Below are 19,477 nucleotides of genomic sequence, written 5' to 3'. Positions count from 1 at the left end.
CTCAAGATCAAATTCTTGCAATAAAAGAATCCATCTAATAAGTCATGGTTTAGCATCGGCTTTGTTAAATAAATATTTTATTGCAGAATGATCAGTATGAACAGTGACTTTGGTACCAATCAAGTATGAACGGAAACGATCAAAAGCAAATACTACCGCAAGTAATTTTTTTTCCGTAGTGGTGTAATTTAATTGGGATTCAACAAGAGTCTTACTTGCGTAGTATATGGGGTGAAAAATTTTATTTTGCCTTTGTCCCAATACGGCACTCACAGCCTAATCACTTGTGTCACACATTACCGCAAAAGGTAGGAACCAATTTGGAGTAATGATAATGGGTGCCGAGACAAGAGCATTCTTGATTGTTTCAAAAGCCTTTTTACAATCGGAGGTGAACTCAAAAGCTTGGTCAACATGCAACAAGTTACATAAGGGTTTTGCAATTTTAGAAAAATCCTTAATAAACCGTCGGTAAAAACCCGCATGTCCCAAAAAGCTACGAATGCCTTCGACCGAAGTAGGTTCGGGCAATTGCATTATYACCTCAATTTTAGCTTTGTCAACTTCCAAACCTTTCTTTGAAAYCATGTGACCCAAAACAATTCCCTCTTGTACCATAAAATGACATTTTTCCCAATTTAAAATCAAGTCATGGGTCTCACATCTCTCCAAACTTTTCTTCAAATTCTTAAGACAATTTTCAAAATTAGTGCCAATAACTGAAAAATCATCCATAAAAACTTTCATAGTGTCCTCAATCATATCCGAAAAAATAGACATCATACATCGTTGGAAAGTGGCCGGAGCATTACATAAGCCGAATGGCATACGTCGGAAAGCAAAAGTTCCAAAGGGACAAGTGAAAGTAGTTTTCTCTTGATCTTTGAGTGCAATATGGATTTGATTGTATCCCGAGTATCCATCCAAAAAGCAATAAAACTTCTTTCCGGCCAAGCGGTCTAGCATTTGATCTATGAAAGGCAAAGGGAAGTGATCTTTCTTAGTAGCTAAGTTCAATTGCCTATAGTCCATACAAATCCTCCACCCGGTAACGGTTCTAGTTGGGATAAGTTCGTTTTTATCGTTGGTGATTACCGTGGTACCACCTTTCTTAGGCACGCATTGAACCGGACTTACCCAACCGTTACTAGCAATGGGGTATATAATACCCGCGTCTAACCACTTCAAGATTTCCTTTTTAACCACTTCTTTCATGATTGGATTTATCCTTCTTTGAGGTTGTACCTTTCCAACACTATTTTCTTCCAAGATGATCTTATGTTGGCAAAGGGATGGACTTATTCCCCTAATATCAGCTATGGTCCAACCAAAAGTTTTCTTATGGTCTTTCAGCAAATCTATCAACCTTTCCTCTTGTTCACTACTTAAGTTGGAAGAAATAATCACGGGCAATTTTTCTCCTTCCATAAGATATGCATACTTAAGATGTGAAGGCAGTGGCTTTAACTCCAAATCGGGTGCTTCTACAATGGACGGGGTTTGGGTTGGTATGTCTTTAAAGTCCAACTGTTCAAAGGCAGCTATGTCCTCAAGTAAGTCTTCTTCACAAATGTCTTCTGTCATGCCCACAGTGTCTCCACTGTGGACACAATCGATCAAACTTAGATCTAAATCTTCACCTACTGAGTAAATAGACGAACAATCCTCAATTTCCTCATTGAACTTAAGAGTCTTAAACACATTGAAAGTTACATGCTGGTCATTTACTCTCATGGTTAACTCACCCTTTTGTACGTCAATCAAAGTTCTACCCGTAGCAAGAAAGGGTCTTCCTAAGATGATCGGAACATTCCTATCGGCTTCATAATCTAACACTAGAAAGTCGGCTGGAAAGATGAATTTGTCCACTTTTACCAAGATGTCTTCAATTTTACCTTTYGGATATGCCAATGACCTATCCGCTAATTGCAAAGTCACGGTAGTGGGTCGAACTTCCCCAATTCCCAACTGATTAAAAATGGACAAAGGCATGGGATTTATACTTTCCCCAAGGTCACACAAGGCATGACCTACTTCTTTCCCTCCATTAGAGCACGAGATGGTGAAACTTCCCAGGTCTTTTAATTTTGGGGGAATTTTGCAAGTAAGAAGGGCACTACATTCCTTTGTCAAAGACACGGTCTCAAACTCACTCAGTCTTCTTTTTTATTGAGGATGTCTTTCAAAAATTTAACATAGCTAGGCATTTGCTCGAGAGCTTCTACCAAAGGTATGTTAATGTGGAGTTGCTTAAAGATGCCTAAGAACTTCTTAAACTGTACATCCACATTTTTGGCTTTCATCCTAACTGAAAAAGGTAAATCTCTCAAATCTAAATCTGTTGGACCGGTCTTTTTCTGTTGGGGTATGGGCAGTTTCTACCCACTGTGAGCAGTGTCAGGTGGAGACTGGGTGGTGCTGGAACTGGGCAAATCTGCTATTTCTGGAACAGAAACAGGATTCTGTGTTACTTCAGTTGTAGGAAACAGAACTGGAAATTTCGATGTCTCCCAAGTTCTTATCACTTCTTAAAGTCACAGCCTTAACATGTTCCTTAGGTGTTTTCGTGTCACTAGGCAAAGTTCCTTAAGGTCTATTATTGAGATCGGCGGCAAATTGGCCAAGTTGGGTCTCAAAATTCCTCACGGTGGCATTGGTTTGGTTTATAAAACCTTTGAGTAAATATTCGAGTGAACCATTACCCTCCGATGCATTTTGTTGCCTAGGTGCATGTGATTGTGAAGATTGTCCATTTTAGTACATGTGATGACCACCTTGATGAAATCCCGGGGGATTTGAAGGCTGGTTTTGGACTTGAGTTGCCCCGGGGGTTGAAGTCCCGGATTTCTGGCCCATGAATAATTCGGATGATTTCTTCAATTTGGATTGTACGTAGGAGAAAATGAGCTATTTCTTGTATGGTTCCCAACATAATTTACCGAAACGGGGTTTCCAGGGTAAAACTCATAAGAATGACTTTCACCACAGAAAACACAAGATTCGGTCATGGAAGAATTGGACATTACGGATTGTACTTGACTCTTTTCCCCATTCAAATTTAAAATGTTTTTAACCAAATTAGTTAAAGCAACAATTTGAGCATTTAAAGAAGAAATGACATCAAGCTCATGAATTCCCGAGGCAGATTTAGAAATAATAGCACGAGGGTTAGACCACACTATTATTATTAGAAATTTGTTCCAAAATGTCATACCCCTCGTTGTAGGCTTTAGCTGTGAAAGCGCCAGCGGCCGTTGCGTCAAGAATAATCTTAGCGGCACTGGAAAGTCCATTATAAAAGGTTTCCAATATAATACAATGAGGGATTCCGTGGTGAGGACATTTCCGAAGAAGGTCCTTGAATCTCTCTCATGTATCCGATACCGCTTCATCTTCTTCTTGGCGAAACGTCATAATTTCATTTCTAAATTTTACATTCCTCGTCGGAGGAAAGTATTTTTTTAGAAATTTTTCCGCCAAATCGTTCTAAGTAAGGATCGAGTTTGGTGGTTGGGAATTTAGCCATGCTCTAGCTCTATTCTTCAATGTGTAAAGGAAAAGCGTCAAGCGTAAGGCCTCTTGTGTTATTCCGGGAATCTTAAAATGATCCGTCATTTCAATAAAAGATTTCAAATGAGAGTGCGGATCTTCCGAAGATAATCTCCCAAACTGACCCATWGCGGAAATCATTTGAAACATAACCGGTTTGGGTTCAAAAGATGTTGCTGTCATTTCGGGCCTACCAATTCCCGAGGCCAATTGACCAAATTCGGGCGTTGCGTAGTCCTGTATGCCTCTATTTTTGTCATCAACAATATTAACCATGGCTTCCTGAGGAGGTGGATTATCCCCCATGGTACGGTTTAGAGTGAGATTTCACCGATTGTTTCTACCTCTTCTCCGTCTCCTAATGGTTCTTTCTAACTCAAGATCAAGAGGTAAAAGATCGTCGTGTTGTAGCCGTGGCATACAACACAAGAACAACGAATGAAACAAATGACCAAGGCTCTAATGAAAATCAATATCTCAAGATAAAAATTACGCCAGTCCCCAGCAGCGGCGCCAAAAACTTGATGTGCTAAAATCGTAAGTATGCACACAGTGGGCACAATGCCCCCAAAGTGGTGGTGCAAGTGCACGCCGACACTATGATCGCTTCAAGTAATTGAGTGGTATAGTATCAAGATCGTTTCCACAGGGACTGGACTTACTGAGAATCAGAGACTTTCATGAAGTTCTTGAACATGCTTCAGGTTGAGAAAATATTTGAGTTTTGATTGGTGCAAAGCGTTAAAATATGAAATAAACCTTTAATATTAAAAGACGAGTATGGGTGTAAGCTTTACTTAAGAATATTGCAGGAACAGTTTGGTCAGAAACTCATGGGACTTATATAAGAACTCCTATCTCTCGAAAGTGAATTTTTATATAGTGTGCCCATAGAGTGCCCACAAAGCGTCCAGTTTTATCAATCTTAGACTTGCCGAATTAGCTAATAGATAAAAAGATATCTGGTTACACTAGCCTGAAGATTTATACTCACAACGTATTGTAATATAAACTCGACTAATATCTGAACATTAGCTAAAAACATGCAAAACCTGCATCTCTGCGTGATTATCAAAGACTCTCTCAAATCTTTGTGCATCATCTAAGCCGTATTTCAAATCCGCCCATCTCTGGATCAATGATATAATATTAACACTTCAAAGTGATCAGCTTATCTGCGTTGAGCTTAAGTCCCGACTTAAATGACCAAGCTTAAGAATTAATAAAATTGGCAACACCCAAGTACGCCTTCAAATTCTTAAGTTTGACTTACACCCACACCCAAAGGGGTGCTTAGCTCATTATAAAATTAGAACACATAGAGGAAACAAAAGAAGAAAAATGCATAAGAAATACTTGAACTGAAAATAATACTTAAATTGTTGCCCACAGAGGGCATACAATACACAGTAGCGAGAATTAAAAACTAAGTACGAAAATAAAATTACAAGCATAAATTAAACTTGCTCTACTACTGTCGAGTTTGAGAGAATGCTCCAAGGTTGCTTAGCTAAATTGTTGATGAGTTGGATGTCTTCCAAAGGAGAGAAAAGCTTCAATATATAGGAAGAAGTGAGGACCGGACAAACTTTTCGCCTAAAGGAAGAAAGTCTTCATCGTCTAAAATGTAAGGACCTCCAATCACCACATGTCTACTTTTTCAGGCCTAGTCACTTTTTCTTGAAAGGTTGCAAAAGGTAAAGCTACCTAACCATTAAAATAATAAAAAGGTAAGGAAGATTTTTTTATTAAAATAATGGTAGGAGTACTTTATTGGTATTTTATAACTCAACCAGGCTCATTCTTCCAAGTAACTCAAGATTTTCGGATCTGAACTCAGAATTAAATCTCATTAATACCCAAGAGAGTTAGTATTTGAATTTTGTTCAAATCCGACTTAATGAAAATACGCCATAGGATGAATGTGAGCAGAAAGTGGGCAGTTTACCAACAGCAATGAGTTTTTTTAGAAAATAATTAAATTCTTGACCTTTCATCACCTCTTAACATATTTTGGACCAAAAATACAGGATAGGAGCAAAATGGGTATCAAAGACACAATAAAATAGGGGTATTGAAAAACAAATAACTCTCACAAAATAAGAGTTATCATTGGCCTTTCATGAGTTTGGTGAAATATGGATCTTGGCTCAATCACAAATGAATTTTAAGGATTAATTCATAAAATTGAGATCATGTTTAAACGTATATTAAAATTGAAGTTTTTTTTATAGATGGCAACTAACACAACAAACACCGCAATAACCAACTTAAACTTTAACCTACGCTCTATCCTCGACAAGGAAAAAATTGAACGATACTAATTTCTAAGAACAGTTTCACTTACTAAGGGTCGTCCGTAGACAAGAAAATAAATTGTATGTTCGTGAGGCTCTCCCTCCAAACACTCCTGCTAGAAACGCTTCTACTGAACTCGTGTTGCTTGTGATAAGTTTAAAAGCAATACAATGGACGCTGGTTGCTTAATACTTGCATCTATGAGCCCGAGATGTTACAGGATCATGAGGATTTGGATGTATGGGGTATGATTGTCTCTCCCAAAAACTATGTTTGAGAAGCAAGCATCACAGGAAAGGTTTGACATTGTTAGGACATTGGCTGCTTGCTAGATGTCCGAGGGGTCATCGATCAGTCCCCATGCTTTAAAAATGAGGGGATATGTTGATCGTTTGAGCCGTCTTGGTTTTCCACTTGGAAAAAAATTAGCAGCCGGTTTTTTCCTAAATTGTTTGCCCAAATCATATAACCAATTTGTAACGAATTACAACAATAATGGTTTAGGCAAGTTTCTTACTGGCTGCTTGGACAATCTTTGATCCCCATCCCTGATCGGTCCCTGATTTTGTAGGAATCCCCGGTCCCGATCGGGAAGAGTACATCATGTTCTCCCACGGGACGGGTCTCGTTCTCATGTCCAATTGTGTGTTTTATCATTGTTCCTATTGGTGTATAACCCAATAACAACATTACATAAAGATATGACTGTTTTAAATTGTGTGGAGCGCTCTAAACTTCATAAGATAATTATGTGTCATTTTCCACATATTAATGTTTCTATTCTAAAGGGATAATGACTTGTTTGTATATTGGTTAAAGCGGAGTTTGTCATTCTTAAATGACCAACTTTGTTGGCATACTTGGATTTTAACACTGCATCATAACTCCAACTCATTCTACTTCAACCAATTCACATTTGATACAAATCCGTAGTGGTTTCGTTGCAATACAAGACCTTTCCACATATCGTTTTAACAAGGAATTTCCTCTGTCTTAAGTAGCATGCAAATTTTTGCATTGTGCTTTTTTTTTCGATCGATAATATTGCCAATTTGTAATGTGGTAAATGAGTGTTTTTCTACCATGGTCGATATGGTCAAGAAACGAAGGACCCCATTTGAGAACTAATGTCCGTTCAGGATCGATATGTTGACACCTTTTGAGAAATAGAAATATTATGGACAACAAGGAATACAAAGACGATTAAACACGAAATAATATGATCGCTCAAAGGGTTGAACGAAGAGTGCGTCAAGCTGATCACTATGACGAACTTGATTCTTTTTCCTAAAGATTTCCAATAAGAAAAACCCTATTGGCCTATTTGGTTTGTATGATTGGATTAGATTTGGAGGGATCTAAGCTTGTAGGCTTGTAGAGAATGCTATTGTGCACATATACAGGTCCTAGACTAGGTAACAACGAGTACAAACAAGGATTTGTAATTATATTTCATTTCAATCTCATGTTTGGTTTGAAAATTTTCTTAGATTTGAAATCCCGTGATTTTATTAAAATCCCACAAACATAAGATGTTGAGATCCTACATGGGTGACTGTTATGTCACGGGATTTCGTAGAACTTGTATGTAATAATTTTTTAAAATGTGTAAAAAATTCATTTATTTTATAATAATCAATAAATAAAAATATAATTTAATTTAATTATTTTTATAAACTATTTATAAAAAATTGAATTCAATTTGATTCTAAATCCTACAAACAAAACAAATTAAACATTCTAGATCCTTCTAGACCCGAATCCCTCCACAAAATCCAAATCCCTCAAATTCACTTCATCAAAGCAAACGCTCCCTAATATAGGGTCAAGGACTCCAAATACTGTTCATAAACGATCCATACTAGATTTAACCAACTACCATCCTACTTCCTCTTCGTTCTTAACAACCCATCTTTGTTCCATTAGTCTTTCAATGGCATGTTTCAAAGTTCAAGACGAAAATGATATGGAATACAAAAGAAAATTAGAACACCAAATAATATTGAAATAACATTTTAAAAAGATTCGGTTAACATTAACCGATTTCTTAACCAAGTTATTTGAAATCGAGGACCAATCCGTCAAGGACCGATCCAAATGTAACCGACCTGTATCTGGATCCGAGCCTTAACCGGTTTCTAGACCTTCATTCATGCCCAAATGATTCAGTCCAACTCAAAAAATACATCCTCTTTCCAATCATCAATCACACAAAAGTATCTATCATGCAAATCTCTTTAACTGTAAAAAAATGGGCATATTCAGAGATGCACAAACCAATGGTCATTTCATGTCTACCCTATTTTCTTTCTCCATCATAAGAAAAGAGTTGATCAAACCAAAACAAATTAATGCAACATCAGCAGCTTTTCCTATCAGAAACTTACATTTAATTTGGGGCTGTACAAGTTTCAAATACATCGTTATAACATAACATTTTTCATCATATACCCTTTACGAACGATTTTTGCTCACATTTCCCTTCCTGCAAATTCTCCGTTTTTCCGAATGGGAGTCACGAGTATAGGCCTAGATGAAAAAAGAAGTATTTATATATTACTATAGCTCATGGAGGTTCAAATAAGAAAGGCAAAATGATCGAGAACGTAAAAGTAAATGATTTATATGTGAATCATTGGTAAAAGGTTATGTGAGTTCGCATGTGCATTTTCATGTGAGTAATTGGTCAAAAAGTAGGTAGGCAAATGTGGATTCACATATGCATCTCTATATTGATTTTTTGGGGTTTACCAAAGATTCACATATGAATCATTTATTCTTATGTTCTCAGCCTTTTTGCCTTTCTTATTTGAATCTTCCCCTACTATAGTAATACAAAATCACACCTAAAAAGTATCACAAAGAAAAGATCCGCAGTTTGAAAGCCAAGATCTCATAATATACATTACTCCTTCTGTCCCAAAATAAAATGTCCACTATAAAAAAAAAAGCACATTGTTTTACAAATGTGTAGTTATTATATTTTTTAATTAACTAAACAACAATTTTACCTTTATAATAAAGAAAGTAATTAATTTCTCCATCTCATAGTTACGGGTAAAATTGGAAAGTAAACACTTATTTTAGAACAAACCAGAATAGAAACGTGGACACTTGTTTTGGGACGAAGGAGTATAAAGAATGTTGCCAAAAAGTGTGATTAGATACATAAACTCTTACCGAATACGGTTCTTGGGGAAGTGTCATATGCTGATATCCTCAGGGTAACTTCCTAGAACACTCAAGAAAGTAGCAAACTCCTGCCAACGATGTGGGACATCTTGAAATCAATAATTCATGGTGTAGAACAAGTGCAATCAACAAAACCAATCCAAATCAAACGTGCCAGTATATCCCACTCGGAGAAAAAAGATCTCTTATTACCCTTCTCTATTCCCTCCATGTCTTTTCAATAAGACGTAGACACATCATCTTTTTTCTCTCTCCCACTACCATTTAGAGGTTGTTTGGTTCAAGCTGGGGAATAAGAATGAGAATGACAAGAAGGAAATGGGAATGATTTTCTGGAATGAAAATTTGGGTTTGTGAGGAATGGGCTCATTATATTATATAAAACCAAACAGTTTCTTTTATTTCCATTACCATTGATTGTTGCTTAATACCTCTAACCAAACACCGCTTTAATTTATAAATGCATCCCTACCTTATACCTTAACATAACCATCCCTTGCAAAAAAAGTGTGTGCGAAAAATAAAGCTTGCACAAAAAGTGAAATAATCAAGTTAAAGTTAACAAAATGAAACCTTAAGATGCGAAAGAGCATTCTGGGCCCTTTGGTCAGCCATGGAAGCTTGGAAGTCAACATAGAAAAGATAAGGGAAAGACCTATATAAGAATTAATTTTAAGTGCAGTTAAAAAAAGTAACAGCAGGGTCAAGATGAAAGACTTTGAATTGTAAAACAAGAAAAAAAAAAAAAAAGAAGCAGTTTCTATACATACCCAGGGAATCCACTGGTGCTCTCATTATGTGCAGGTAAAGCCTGCCTTTGCAGAGGACGGCTTTCAATCTGCTTTAAGGTAAATTAAATTCTGAACAATCAGCTGGACGTTACGAGTAAAACCACGAATTGTGAGGGAAAACATAAGGATGGAACCTGCCTTGGTAAGATTGATTTGTCTCATAGCAAACACTGCAAGGGCCTTGAATAGCATCCCAGGACCCTCGTCGAGTGAGAAGACAATACTTGTCTGCAACATAAGTTCGTGTATTACACGTAAGTACAAGAAAGTAAAGCAACAGAATAGGACTCCCTCCATCCCAAAATAAGTGTCCACCTTCAAAATATTTTAATTCTACCCTCAATTATGATGCACAAATATTTAAGAGTTGATGAGATGGGAAAATTCATTGAGGGTAAATTTGCCATTCGGTTAATTAAAGAGTGTAACAATTATACAGTTCATAAAACTAAGGGGTGTAAACAAGTCGAGCTTTTAACGAGCTACTCGAGCTCAAGCTTAATAATTGTTGAGCTCGAGTCGATCTCGAATACAAAATAAAGATCGCCTAACTTAGTGAATCGAGCTTCATAACACCAATGTTCGTCTAGACTCATTCGAAAGCTCGATTAAACTTCGAGTAGAGTCGAGGCAAGCCAAGCCATTCGAGCATACACTTTTTCAAGCCAAACATATTTATATGTTTACGAATTATATAATCAAAAAATAAATAAATATTGAGCTTGAGTAAATAAACGAGTTAATTGATCTCGAATTTGAGCTCATAAACAAGCATCGAGCTCGAGCCCAAACATTGAAAAAATATTCGAGCCCAAGCCTGACTTTGAAAAAGTTAATCGAGCTCGAGTCAAGCTCGAGCTTGATATTATTTTTTCAAGCCGAGCTCGAATAACCTGCTACACGGCTCATTTACACCCCTACATAAAACTGTGACAGAGAGAGTAATATTCAGGTTTCAGCTACCACTAGTAAGCAAACCTTGAATGGTCTATCCGTGCGAGGAATTATAGGTTCCCTTGCCAGCATTAAGAATCGAGTGACATTATCAGAATAATCCTGGAAAAGAATTCATCCATGTGTGATTTACAATTACCCAAAACCAACGCACGTTTATCCCACAACTTTGAGAGCTACCTGAATATCTTGAACAAGCAAATTTAATCCATAAATCTTAGCAGCAGCAGCACTAGCAACTGCACCAGTATCTTTGAGTTTGTGGAGAGCAACATGCTGCCATGGGGAGGGAAAAGACACAAAACAAATCAGAGGGCACTCGACTATAACCTATCATATATGCTAATATGGTTCACAGAAGAAGATATTAAAAACATGGACATATTTTTACACAATTTATGTATGTCACTAGGTCCAGGACTACAAACTATAAGAACCAGGTGATTAAGTCAAATGTTAGAATGGACACCAATGAGGTCTTCTGGGGGAGTTAAGAGTTGCACCTATCACGGATAAATTGAGAGGAGAGAGACTACAGTGGTTTGGTCACGTTCATAGGAGACCAATGGTGGCACCGGTGAGGAGAGTGGAAGGTGTGATGATCGAGGGAGCGAGGAGGAGGACGTGGGATGAGCAGTTGAGGATGGACATGACAACCTTAGACATTTCCAAGAGCATGACCTCTCATAGGAGTGCTTGGGGACGTAAGACTAGCGTAGTACAGAGAGAGTAAGAACCTAGACCTAATATGGATAAGAAGAAGGTAGTGTCTTAGTGAGGTTGAAGGCGGGCATGGGGAGGGTTAGGGAGCTGGCAGATAAGGTTTCAGGATTCGTCGATAGATGGCAGGTTGTGTGTGTTTCCTTAGTTTCTATATGTTTCATTATGCTTTTCCTGTTTGTTGTTTTTCTTTTCCGTTTCTTTCTTTCTCCCTTTTGTCTTTCTCTCTCCCGTTTTGCTCACACTGTTGCACAAGCTGGGGGTCTTCATGGGATCAACTGCTTTGAGGAGATTATTTTCTTCCAAGATTCCGAGAAATAGGGACAGGCAATTTTTTGATTCAATAGGAAGCGAATTCCTCTATTTGATGTCGATTCACCCACACTTCCAATCCTTAAAACCACCTCGACCGGTCAGAGTAAACAACAATGTCGAATCAGGCCGAGACAACCGCTCTATCAGTTGGGGAAGAGGACAGACCTGTGTACATCTCAACCCCCCCTCGGGCCGCAAGCCCTGCTCTCGAGCGGGTAAAATGAAAAAAACAACTTAGTGTAGCAATCTCATCAACAGAACCATGAAAAGTTTCCCCAGGCACTTCTTCTAGTACATGCTATAACTATAAGAAGCAAAGCCACCCACATTGACAAAGGAGGCTGTAAAAAAGATTCTGAAGTAATAATTCACTTATTATGACCATCACATAAGCTTTTACATTGAGTTGTTTGAAGCATATATGAGCTTCCCGAGAGTTTGGTTACTACCAACATTATTAACCCCTTAACTGATGACTAACCTTTACTGGCTGGGAAAAATAAAGTAAAATGGATGTATAGATAAAAATCTACACAATTTGACATCTAAATCACTTAATCGGTTGAGGGCCTCTTCGGTACACAATCAACTTGGAGCCAAATGCAGACCACGTTGAGCAACCATTAAGAGAGACAGTAATAGGAGAGAGTAAAGCACCTCCTGATGTACAAGTTGCATCCAATTGTAAAATATGATGAATGAAGGTTGTAACATTCATTGTAATCAAGCTGAGAGTAAAGTGAAAAAAACTGGACTTCACACTCTAGCAGAAACATTTATAAATACGTAGTAACACAGAAAATAAAAATAAATGTGCTATATTTCTAACATTCCTCGAGTTTGAATATATATATATATATATATATATATATCAAACATGCTCAGCTTGCTACACATAGGATAAGATCAACAAATAGAAGATTCGTGGACTACCAACCACATTCTCATTAATATAGAACAATAAACTTCAACATGATTACGCTCAACAAATATCTAGTTCTTGGAAATATGCATGGTTGCTTTATCATCAGGTACCTTTTCATTACTCTAGTTGTAGGATTTGCCATATCATGTACTGAACATTGCACCCAGAGCAACTCAAATTGTCCACCCCATTGGTTAAGATAGTAACTACATACTTCGTCACACATAGAAAGATGGTTTAACAAGATTTAGCCACTATCAATACCCATAAATATCTAAAGTGCTTCATCCAGGATTCTTTGTAAATAAATATATTTATTGTTGCAGTACCTCATTATCATTCTTGGTGATCATGATATATGCAAAAACCAGGGCAACCTACGTACCATGTCCATATGCATAGGAACACCATGTCATCCAAATTTCTCAGAAGACAAGCATTACACGACTAAGAAAATCAAACAAGAGAAACCTGCTTAAGACCACAGAAAGACCTCCTTCATTAACAAACCTATAAGCCTCTACTACACCTCAAATCAAGGAGGGTGACCCACATACATCTCCTCCGCAAGATTAGCAGTAAGAAATGCATTCTTGTTTACAAATGTACAGCAATCAATCATGAATGATGCTTGAGCAATCACAAGATAAATGATGATGGGGAGTTAAATGTTACTAGTCATAGGGATTACTAAGTCTATATATTATCATTACCTATTAATAAGAAATCATCCTTTTCAGTACTTCATGATATGAGAGCCATGAGGCTCTCAATACAAGACCTAATGGAAGGTAGTGTCACTTATTGTTCTTGTTAATATAATGAGTATCACTGCTTCTAACAAAAAATGATGAACATTAGTGAAGGTGGAGATGCTTGATGCTTGTGGAACTTGATTGTTCAGAATTCCTTATTTGAATGTTCTTTCTCCAGTCTTGTTATTTCTTTAGGTAAAAGATAGCCTGCTAAATATAATTGGAGGGCTAATAGAGAGAATAACATGCAATAAAAATGCATTACAATACGCTATGATAATAGTAATTATTTATCTTTATTGTTGCTATAATATTAGTTTTATATATAGAATCTAATTCCATGTTGCAAGAGACATAATTAAATAGCATCTGGTTTTAAGAAGACTTGTTCACTATGTTGGGTAAATTGAAGTCAAAATGCAGCTCTAACTTTTTGTGTTATTTTTTCAAAGCATATGTATCTCTTTTGCTATCTTATTGCTTAGCAACATAAAATAATTAAGGAGCTTGTGAATACCTTTGCAGCACCAGCAGTATCATCCACGGCTTCTCTGACTATACCTAATTTTGTTAAGGTGTTCTCGCATTGTGCAAGAGCCTGCAGAAGCATTGATGTACGGAACATGTTTACCTGGAGATAAATAATTACATAAACTGGTGGCAGATGATATACCTGTGGATGGCTAAGAACCCTTTTCAAATCTTCAACTTTGACACAATGGTTAGCTAGCAGGCAATGCCGTATAGCAAGTTTCACTTCCCCAACAATGTGCAATCTGTGTCGAAGTAACAGGTCATAATTCCTATGAATGCTACCTCCTAGAGAATTCTCAATAGGTAAAACTGCCCGGTCGACTAGCCATCGCTCAACAGCCTGCAGTGTAAATAATAAAGAGTTCAAAGCACTTCCTTTAGCCCAGCTAGATATATTTTTCTGCACATCACTTATAAGTATGAAGGTCATGGAAACAGACGCTCTACTCTCCAGGGTAGTGGACAGATCTGCGTACATCCAACCCCCAGACCCTACCTCTGAGTGGGATATACAAGGCTCGTTTGGTTTGGTTTTATTTCTAATTACGAAGGTCACACGTGTTCCAAAATCCAATGTATATCGGATAATCTGGGACTGCATATACATAAGCACAAAACACACTCTAGATCTTTAACATGGACAAGATTTATGATCTATAATGTTCTTTCGTTGATATCTAACATAAATAATTCAAGGAAAAAGTCATTGAGCAATACATTAGCAACCCTAAAGGTTATGCAAGCAGTCTCAACCTGCAACTTACATCCCAATCCTGTCCTTTTTTGGAACAATTCCAATGGTACTGTAGTTCAATCTGAACGCTAAGTTTATCCTCTATGGTTTAAAGACTGCAAATCATCAGTAGGATTGTCACACAGAAAGTTTTCAATCATATATTTAAACCTGGTAGACTTGAGGTTGGGACACATAGATACTTTTGTTACTTATCACCATGTCGACACAAAGTAATAATCTTCTAAAATATCAGGAATTCAGCAAACTTCTATAGCATGACAAACAATATAATGCTGTAAAAGAGAAATTAGGACAAATAACCTAAGCAGTTAACGCAGTCCATTGCAGAAATAGCGGTCGGGACCTTGACTTGAAATAGCGGTTTTCACGGTCATATAGCGGTAAAAAAAATTATGTTCATAAAATAAATTAAACATATATATATATAACTTAAAATATTGTATGTCTAATACATATCAAGCCAAACAATTCAAACCAAACAAGCAACATAGTAATAGGAGCTGTGCTGTCGAGATGAGAAGAGAACTCCAGTAGAAAACCCGTGGAACTGCGGAATCGAGAAGAAACCTCGAGCTGTTGAAGCTTTTTGGACTTGGAATCGATGAGCAGAGCTTTGGCCAAGCTTTTTGGACTTGGAATCGATGAGCAGAGCTTTGGCCTTGGAATCAATACCAAAGTTTGACCTAATTGTTTCTATTGTTGATTTAATTGGTTTCCTTTTTGTTTGCAGGCCTAAGTTTGACTCCAAAATAGCCCACATAAATGACACAACACAAAAGCCCAAATAAAATTTAAACTAAAAAAAGAAGTCCAAAAGAGCCCAAAAAAGAAAAATCGGTAATAGCGATCGCTATTTGGTATCAGAATTGCAGTCAATAGAGGTAATAGTAGCCGCTATTAGCGGTACCGCTATAATATACCACTATTCATGCACCGCTATTTTGATCAGGACCGCTATTTGCTATTTCGCCGCTATAGTGGCGCTATAGCGCGCTATTAACTGCATAGCAAGTAACAAACATTAGTGAAAAGGGACTTTGAGAGTGTATTTCAGTCTTGATTTTTGTTTAGGTGTAAATATTCAGCTTCCTAAGGTGTACACAATAGTGTTAAAGTTTATGATAGTGCAGTTGGTTTAAAAAGTTATTTACTTTCGTTGCAGACTTGCAGTACTTTGAGTACTTGTCAACCATGAAGGCTAAGGCTTCTAAGCTTTGACACTGTTAAAAGCTACTATCTCCCTCCCACAAGAACTTGTACATTCAATTCTGGGGGGAAACATGTTAAATTGCCCAGTCTCCCATTGCGATCAGCATGAAATGGCTATGATTCATTTTGATACACATGATTTGCTCCTATTCAGTTTACAGGGTATTTGAACATTTGCCTAATAATCAACAACTTGTTTTAATATGCATTTGGAGTCAAACATTGCTATCCTTGTGTTGGAAGGAGTATTGTGCAGAAAAACAGAAACAATATGAATATTGAGCCTATGACAAAAGTTGAAGCATAAGTATCATTCCCAACTTTACATTATAGCACAAACTGTTTGAGTTACATGCATATAGTACTATCTACATTAGTAACTAAAGTATATAAATGACCTATTTGATTGATCATACCAACTAAATGTCCCAAACTAAAGTTGTCTTCACAAACCAAACATTTCCCATGGATTAAGTTCTTCACAGGTTAAGTTATCTCTCTTCAAATGTCAACAACAATGAACAAACAGCTCAAGTAAATAACAATAAAAAATAGAGGTACAGTTTAAGAATTTGATCTGGAAAACATGAGTTACAAGTGTGTGTAGGTGTTGAATAACTGAGCAGTTAGAAGTTGTGCAATGAATCAGAAAACATGATTCTTGCTACAAACATGCCTTCATAAGATAAGCCTCTTATCCCAAACTAGTTGGTATCAAGCCCAAATTTTTATCATGATTTGTCATCATCAATGTCAGGTAGCATGCAGTGACTCTACAAATTATTACAAAAATCTTGTCTATTTCTAACTATCAAGAACCAAGTGCAAGAGGAATCTACATATCATTACACCTATGACTTGTCATGCCTAACAACGCGGATCTCATTTGTGTCCCCTCGGCAGAAACCTGCATTTTACACATCCTACACTGACATGTCTGAGGTCTCTTGGCTCTTTTGAGCTACAACTAGACATGTCCTATTCAGCCTACTAGGCTTTCAACAATGTGTTGCTCACTCAATCACATTTTTTAGGAGTTCTTCATGGAGAGCCTCCCAAATCCATGAGAATTTCACCTTAGTAGGATTAGAGAAGCGTCAAGAAGAGAAATACAGTCAGTGAGAAGAAGCAATCCAAACTTAATTCTAATGTATTTTTGGCTTGTCTGCTCCAGTCTGTTTCCAAATTATTATTTAGTTTTTTAGTGTTTGTTGTTTTCCATGTCATGTTGGGGATGATTGATATATATTCTCAAACTTGAAGTTTTAGGAGATAGAGTTAGGATCCAAGGCTTCATATATTTATTTGCCCACAGCACTATCTAATGCACTCCATATTAAGACTATTTTATTAAGAAATAAAAATTCTCTCGACTCCTAAATATTTACTACCCATGAGTGAAGAAACATACATGCATTTTATGGCATGAATGATTGGATCTTCAGTTCTTTCATTGTACTTCAAGAACTTATCTTTGCGGCCCGATATTTCAAAATTTCTAGTCGCTTCATGGCTTTACAACAGAACGTGTAACAATTAACAATATGTGAGAAGTTGCACAAGCTTCTAAATAAACTATTGATTAAAATGCAGCAATCAAGCCTATAACCTACAATAATAATTTTTGGTACAATTAAATGCTACACACACCTCGAATGCAGTTTCAAATTGTTCACAAGGAACTGCTTCACAGTTAGGGTAAGCCTTCTCTGCAGCTGATTCGCTATAGGCCCCTCCAACTCCCTGGCAAAATCCCCCAAAAAGATCAATTTCTTTTCCACATAGTGTTTGTGCTTCTTTTGTGATGCATTGGATTATAACTTATAAGATCACCACACCACATCAAAAAAGAGCTTTGTTTGACATTAGTACCAACTCAAATGATTTGTACCGATGTATGAAAATATACACCACGAATTATAGAATATAGACTCAAAAAATAACAGCAAAACAATAATTTCTCACATCAAACGTCTATAACTAACCTGATAAGCAACTCGAAGTCGAGAACCCTCTGGAGGCAATCCAGTCAAATCCGTGGAAGATAAAGGCCCTAAATTTCCACAAACTAAACTGAATCACGAAAATAAATTTGCAAATGGCCTGAAAGTTACAGAAGAAAACAGTAATAGAAGATAAGTAAACTAAAATGCTGATTTTACTTGGAAGAGAACTGCTCTTTCCTTCGTTGGTGCCTCCTTGAATGGATGATGAAGAAGCAGAGACTGATGTACTACATCGCCGTACGTTGAGAGGAAATTTTGCATTGGATGGGAGCTTTGGATTTGACGTGGATCTAATAGGGTTATGAGGCAGGCTTATTGGGGTTCGACGTATGGAGGCCGCCATTGTTGTTGGTTAGAAGCTTTTGTGGGCATGAAACAGGAGGAGATGAGGGGAAACTGGATGCTAGGAATGAAATTGGATAGTCTCAAAAAATTTCCAAAAATTAAAATTCAAATTTTTTTGATATTTAATTAAACATTACAATATTTATTATATTTTTAAAATCCGGACTATATTATAAAATATTTGACATAAACTCTTAAAAATCATTTTTATACATGAAATACTGTTTATTAATGCATATTACTTAAAATTCAAGATTACAAGTAATTTTACATAAGTACAACTTATTAAAGTTTCATTTTTTAATCCGTGTAACTAACCGTAGACAAACATAATCTAACACAAGATAAACATTTCATTTTAAATATAAAAACTCTAAAATATAATTAGGATAAGAATTTGACTTCCAACAAAATAATTAATTATTATTTTTATAAATAACTATAATATTAAATCAAAAATAAATTACTTCATTATTAAACATAAATTAAATTATAATAAAAATTGAATTAAAATATTATATGAAAAACAAGAATTCGAGACGTATCTTGCTGCATTATGTGAGTATCCATTTAGTAAAACGTATTTTTTTAATGGCTAGACAAATTAGAACATTTTCAACTGTTTCTCTATAATTATTTCAAAATAAAAAATAAAAAATGAAAATCTTTAAATTACAATCAATTTCAATAGCTTTCCTATTTTAAAGATTTTATCATTACTTATATTATTTAAACATTTTATAATTTTATAATCTCAATATATTTTTTAAAATATATAAAAAAAATGATATTAAAACAATAATCATTGGTGGAATGAATAAAAAAACTCATTTCTTTCTTTTCTTTTTGAATTTTTAGAGAATTCTTTATACTTGAAGTTTTCTCCATGATTCTTTATTTTAAAGAATGAGATAGAGAAGTTATTGGAGCATTATAAAGAACTAGAAGTGTACTCGCGCAATGCAGCGAGATACATCCGTGATTTTAATATTTCATTTTATTCTTTATCTCACTGATGTTATAATATGACTTTATGTGATTTTGAGAAAGCGATGATGTTTTTATTTTTGAATAAAATATATGTTTGAAGATATCATAAAAATTTGACAAAAATATATCGATATTAG

At 36.2% G+C, this 19,477-nt stretch overlaps 1 protein-coding gene and 1 non-coding gene across 2 annotated transcripts; one reads left to right on the top strand and one right to left on the bottom strand.

Annotated features, from left to right (window-relative positions):
• The first annotated feature begins 3,325 nt into the window (after positions 1-3,325).
• Positions 3,326-3,432, top strand: LOC112503350. The gene has a single exon (XR_003067940.1). It is a non-coding gene; the product is annotated as a small nucleolar RNA R71 (small nucleolar RNA).
• Positions 3,433-8,070: 4,638 nt separating this feature from the next.
• LOC112518001 (arogenate dehydratase/prephenate dehydratase 2, chloroplastic-like) lies at positions 8,071-18,383 on the bottom strand. The gene is made up of 12 exons (XM_025125493.1): positions 18,162-18,383; positions 17,985-18,052; positions 17,650-17,742; positions 14,173-14,373; positions 14,017-14,097; positions 10,965-11,060; positions 10,809-10,886; positions 9,969-10,058; positions 9,810-9,877; positions 9,613-9,694; positions 9,028-9,107; positions 8,071-8,376 (listed from the first exon to the last, which is right to left on the bottom strand). Exons 1-11 carry the CDS (start codon positions 18,346-18,348, stop codon positions 9,051-9,053), a joined length of 1,101 nt encoding a protein of 366 aa, XP_024981261.1. The 5' UTR covers positions 18,349-18,383; the 3' UTR covers positions 8,071-8,376; positions 9,028-9,050.
• Positions 18,384-19,477: the final 1,094 nt, after the last annotated feature.

This window comes from Cynara cardunculus, assembly GCF_001531365.2.
Source record: "Cynara cardunculus var. scolymus isolate 2C chromosome LG 1, CcrdV1, whole genome shotgun sequence".
In the NCBI taxonomy this organism is placed as follows: Eukaryota; Viridiplantae; Streptophyta; class Magnoliopsida; order Asterales; family Asteraceae; genus Cynara; species Cynara cardunculus.
The sequence above is the reverse complement of the archived record's forward strand: the minus strand, read 5'-3'. Positions and strand labels throughout refer to the sequence as shown.

Excerpts from the sequence above, each read along its gene's own strand:
- LOC112518001 (XM_025125493.1), bottom strand. The coding sequence starts at position 18,348 with ATGGCGGCCTCCATACGTCGAACCCCAATAAGCCTGCCTCATAACCCT. Across the intron at positions 9,878-9,968 it reads GACAAATCAATCTTACCAAG|ATTGAAAGCCGTCCTCTGCA; the intron begins GCAGGTTCCATC and ends ACCTTAAAGCAG. Across the intron at positions 9,108-9,612 it reads ATGCTCTTTCGCATCTTAAG|GAGTTTGCTACTTTCTTGAG; the intron begins GTTTCATTTTGT and ends CATCGTTGGCAG.